General features: G+C 32.0%; 1 protein-coding gene across 1 annotated transcript; it reads right to left on the bottom strand.

The window, feature by feature from the left end:
* Positions 325-2,961, bottom strand: LOC107646235 (probable serine/threonine-protein kinase PIX13). Its single transcript, XM_021104524.1, has 6 exons — positions 2,878-2,961; positions 2,626-2,761; positions 2,389-2,528; positions 2,041-2,164; positions 1,639-1,955; positions 325-498 (listed from the first exon to the last, which is right to left on the bottom strand). Exons 1-6 carry the CDS (start codon positions 2,959-2,961, stop codon positions 325-327), a joined length of 975 nt encoding a protein of 324 aa, XP_020960183.1.

Raw genomic sequence — 4,184 nt, 5'->3', positions numbered from 1 at the left:
TTAGCTTTACTAGATAATTCACCTCACTAAAGTTGCTTGATCCATCAATTCCTGTGGGATCGACCTCACTCTTGTGAGTTATTACTTGACGATTTGGTGCACTTGCCGAAAGGGATTTGTGCTGTGCAAATTCCCGCGTCATCATAAACAGGATTAAGACGAGTCCACATAGTCTTTCTAAAAGAATGTAGGTGGTCGGCGCTGGCAAAGGATGGTCGGACGGGCTGTCAAAAGTAGAGAGAGAAGGGTATATTGGAGAGAGAGGATGTGTGTTTCGAAAATGATGAGGGAAAAGGTTCACGTTTTAAATTAGGGCAATTAAGTTTATCGGCAGATAAATCTGACAGTAACGCATTGTGGGTTACCAAAAGGCAGCATTCCACTAATTAGATTTACTGGCGAAAAAAATTCACCGCTAAATCCCACATAAAATTTCGCGCCTATTTTTCCGTTTTTTCTCCAATTATTATCGACGAATTTATCGTTGAAAACGAACATCTGTTGATAATAATTTGACCTGACAAATCTAAAATATAAATCATCGGCAAATTTACCGATAAAGCTAATGCTAATGTGTCACGCTAAATCTAACGGTATTCAATATATTTTTTTGTAATAATTTCTTTAATCTTCTCCTGCTGCCAAAAAAAATGAAACGAGAAAATTAACCATTGAATCAAATATTCTTTGGTCACACTTGTGTGTGATTAATAATCCTTTTAATTATTTAATTACTAATTATTGCAAGTATAATTGAAGCCAAGTTTCAGTGTGAAAGAACGAACTTGACCAAAAAAAAAAAGTCCACTATCCAGAATAATTTATTTTTTAGTAATATTTATCCTATCAACTTGCGGTTAAAATTTTGTAGTGATCTAGTGTGGTTAATCTAATTCAAATATGCATTAATTTGTTTGAATTAAAATTTTGTGTAATTTAATTTGCACACATGTTTTATGACGAATATAAATTATTAGGAGGCCACTCAGATAAACATGCCTAAAACGTCTTTTTTTAAAGATGTTTTTATGTTGTGTTTTAATTGGTTTTGGTATAATTTATTCGGTGTTTCTCATCTACATTCTAGCGACTATTTGATGTGACAATTAAAATTTTTTTACCTTATTTTTTATTTTCAACTAAACACTTAAAACCCTAACATGAGTCACGGATACCTAAATTAAAAAATCAAACTAAGTAAATTGAAACTTTAAAAATCAGATTAAAGCTCGAATATAACTTCAAAACAGAACTTTAACTTATGTAGTGATTAATTTAAATGAAAATAAAATAAATCAAAATTCAACATAATTTTTGTCAATGTTTTTAAATTCGAAATTTCTATACCAAGATTAACTAAGATTTTTCTTTAAATTAAAAATTTAATGAAATAGTGACTTTAATAATGTGATATATTTTTTATGTAAATAATCTCTTAAAAAAATCTAATAGTTAATCTATTACTTTTTTTATTTTAGTCCAAATTAAATATTTTTTAGTATTTTTGGAAAGAAAATCTTTTGAGGAATTTAATAATATGTGATGAGGAACACCGAATAAATTATACAGAAACCAATTAAAACACAATATGAAAACATCTTTAAAAAAAGACGTTTTAGGCATGTTTATCTGAGTGGCCTCCTTCTCATTGGCAGCATGAAATCGCTCCAAGCTCTCCAAAACTTCCTTCATTGACGGCCGCTGTTTGGGCTCAGTTTCAAGACATCTCAGCGCAAGCTGAGCTATACGAAATGCAGCTTTGGACGGATATTTTCCTTCCAACCGAAAATCCATAATGCTTTTCAGCTTTCTTCTATCATGCAGGTATGGTTTGATCCAATCTGTTAGATTATGTTGCCCACTTGGGCGGTTTGGGTCAAGTGCTCGTAGCCCTGTTAGCATCTCCACCAAAACTACTCCAAATGCATACACGTCACTCTTCACATACAGATGCCCTGTACAATCGTAATAACATGTCAAGGCTCTACATTAATCAACTTGATTCAGTTTCCAAAACCTCCTCCAAGTAGATCACCTCACCTGTAGCAACATATTCAGGAGCTGCATAACCATATGTGCCCATCACCCTAGTTGTCACATGGGAGCGACTAGCTGAAGGACCCAGTTTTGCCAAGCCAAAGTCTGATATCTTTGCATTATAGGCCTGCAGCATAACAAGAATTTAAGTTATAGACCCAATATATAGTGCATCCTAAAGTAAAAGATGTATTTTGATGTTCATCACAAAAAATACTAATAGACAACTCATCGTGACAATAATTCTACAACTTATATGGCTCAACTATCCACCATTTTTGCTAATAACAATTTGTATTGTATGAGTTCATCTTCATGTTATTATATATATAACTCAACGACGTTACTCACCCCATCGAGCAATATATTGGAGGCCTTGAAGTCTCTGTAAATTACTTTCTCGGATGTATGCAAGAAGGCAAGGCCACGAGCTGCTCCGATTGCAATCTTAAGCCTAATATCCCATGGAAGTGGTTGAACAGCAGAGCCCCCTGTGCAACAAATTAAAATAAGACACTTCTCAACAGAGTACTCCAATAGCTTAATTCAACAGAGTACTCCAATAGCTTAATTCAACAGAGCACTTACTTCCGAATAGGTGGTTTTCCAAACTGCCCTTCTGCATAAATTCATAGATGAGAAGAAGTTCTGCTTCCTCCAAGCAGTATCCCAACAACTTAACAAGGTTAGGATGAGAGAGGCGTCCCAGAAAATTTACTTCTGACTGCACCGTTCGATCCACATAAATGAATTATCAAATGTATATGTGTATCAGCAAATTCTCAATTAAGTTTGTTGGTCCTGCAAGGTGTTGTAGTTGTAGGATTTAGGATGGATTACCTTCCACTCCTCAAGCCCCTGTAAGCTTTCGGAGTTCAATTTTTTGACGGCAATGACGGTTCCATTTGCATTCTTAATTAACATGTCATAAAGCTATTAAAAAAAATGCTGAGTATTTTCCAGGATAAAACCAAAGCAATAAATCAACATAAATAATAGATGCAAAATCAGTAACATTATCAACAAATGAGTTATATCTGAAACGTGTCACAGAAATGCTAGAGAAAGACCTTTATACATGTTTCTCTCTTTTGGCTTTGTTCTCTCGTTTTGCAGCATGCTAAACAACTTTTATTTCAGATATATACTCATCGATAAAAATCTCCCTATCCTCGTATCTCACAGATTTATTCTTGGGTCATCCCTTAAATAAGAGATCTTCTGTTCTCAACTAAAATGTAAGCTCCGCCCACACTGCAACAAAACAACAACAACAAAAACAATAATAATAATAATAATAATCAAAATTCTCTCCTCTTCCTTTAAAAAAAAAAGAAATGCAGAAACATTTACCAACGAAGTTAGAGAAGACGCAATGATTTCTGTTCCCTGCAAATTTCACAAACTCTGGTCTTTTCCAAGAAACATAAAATTCATAAATTTATTTGAAAGTTTCTAACTAAGTACACGTATCAATATCTATGAAAGTATTGAGAAGTAGTTTCAGACCTACGAAACCATACCTACGTAGTTGGTAGAAATCATCATTAGATCATATTTTGTAGCTTGCGCATATATATATATTTAATAGAAAGATCTTATTTTAGAATAATTTAATTTTTAAGAAAATTCATAATTCTATTAAAATTCCATTTCAGCTTGAACTCTTTCAAGTTTACTAGTATAGAAAGATAAAGTTCATATATATTTGATGTTTGATGATGTATTGTGATTTTAAGTGTTTACTTTGATGATTGAATATTAAATGAGCCATTGATATGATTTATAAACGCTTAACATAAATTTTGGATGGATATATTTGTTTATTTATCATGGTTGAATGTTATATGTAGCTTGGAGTTAAATTATAATTCTATAAAAATTGAAAAGATATGATTTTAAGAAGACTTGAATGTATCATAAAAGCATATGTAATAGAATACGGAATAATAAGAACTCATAAAGTGAACATTAATGAAGTTAATTAAGTAAAAGATTAAAAGATTCAAAGAAAAGTGGTTATAACAATGTGAAAGAATCATAAACTAAAGTTTCAAGTATAGAAAAAAATGTATGATGCACCTAAAATGACTAAGATGTAATTTAAAGTAAAAAGTAGACTAAAAATATAAATAACAAAAGATTAG

This window comes from Arachis ipaensis, chromosome B06 (genome assembly GCF_000816755.2).
Source record: "Arachis ipaensis cultivar K30076 chromosome B06, Araip1.1, whole genome shotgun sequence".
Taxonomy (NCBI): Eukaryota; Viridiplantae; Streptophyta; class Magnoliopsida; order Fabales; family Fabaceae; genus Arachis; species Arachis ipaensis.
The sequence above is the reverse complement of the archived record's forward strand: the minus strand, read 5'-3'. Positions and strand labels throughout refer to the sequence as shown.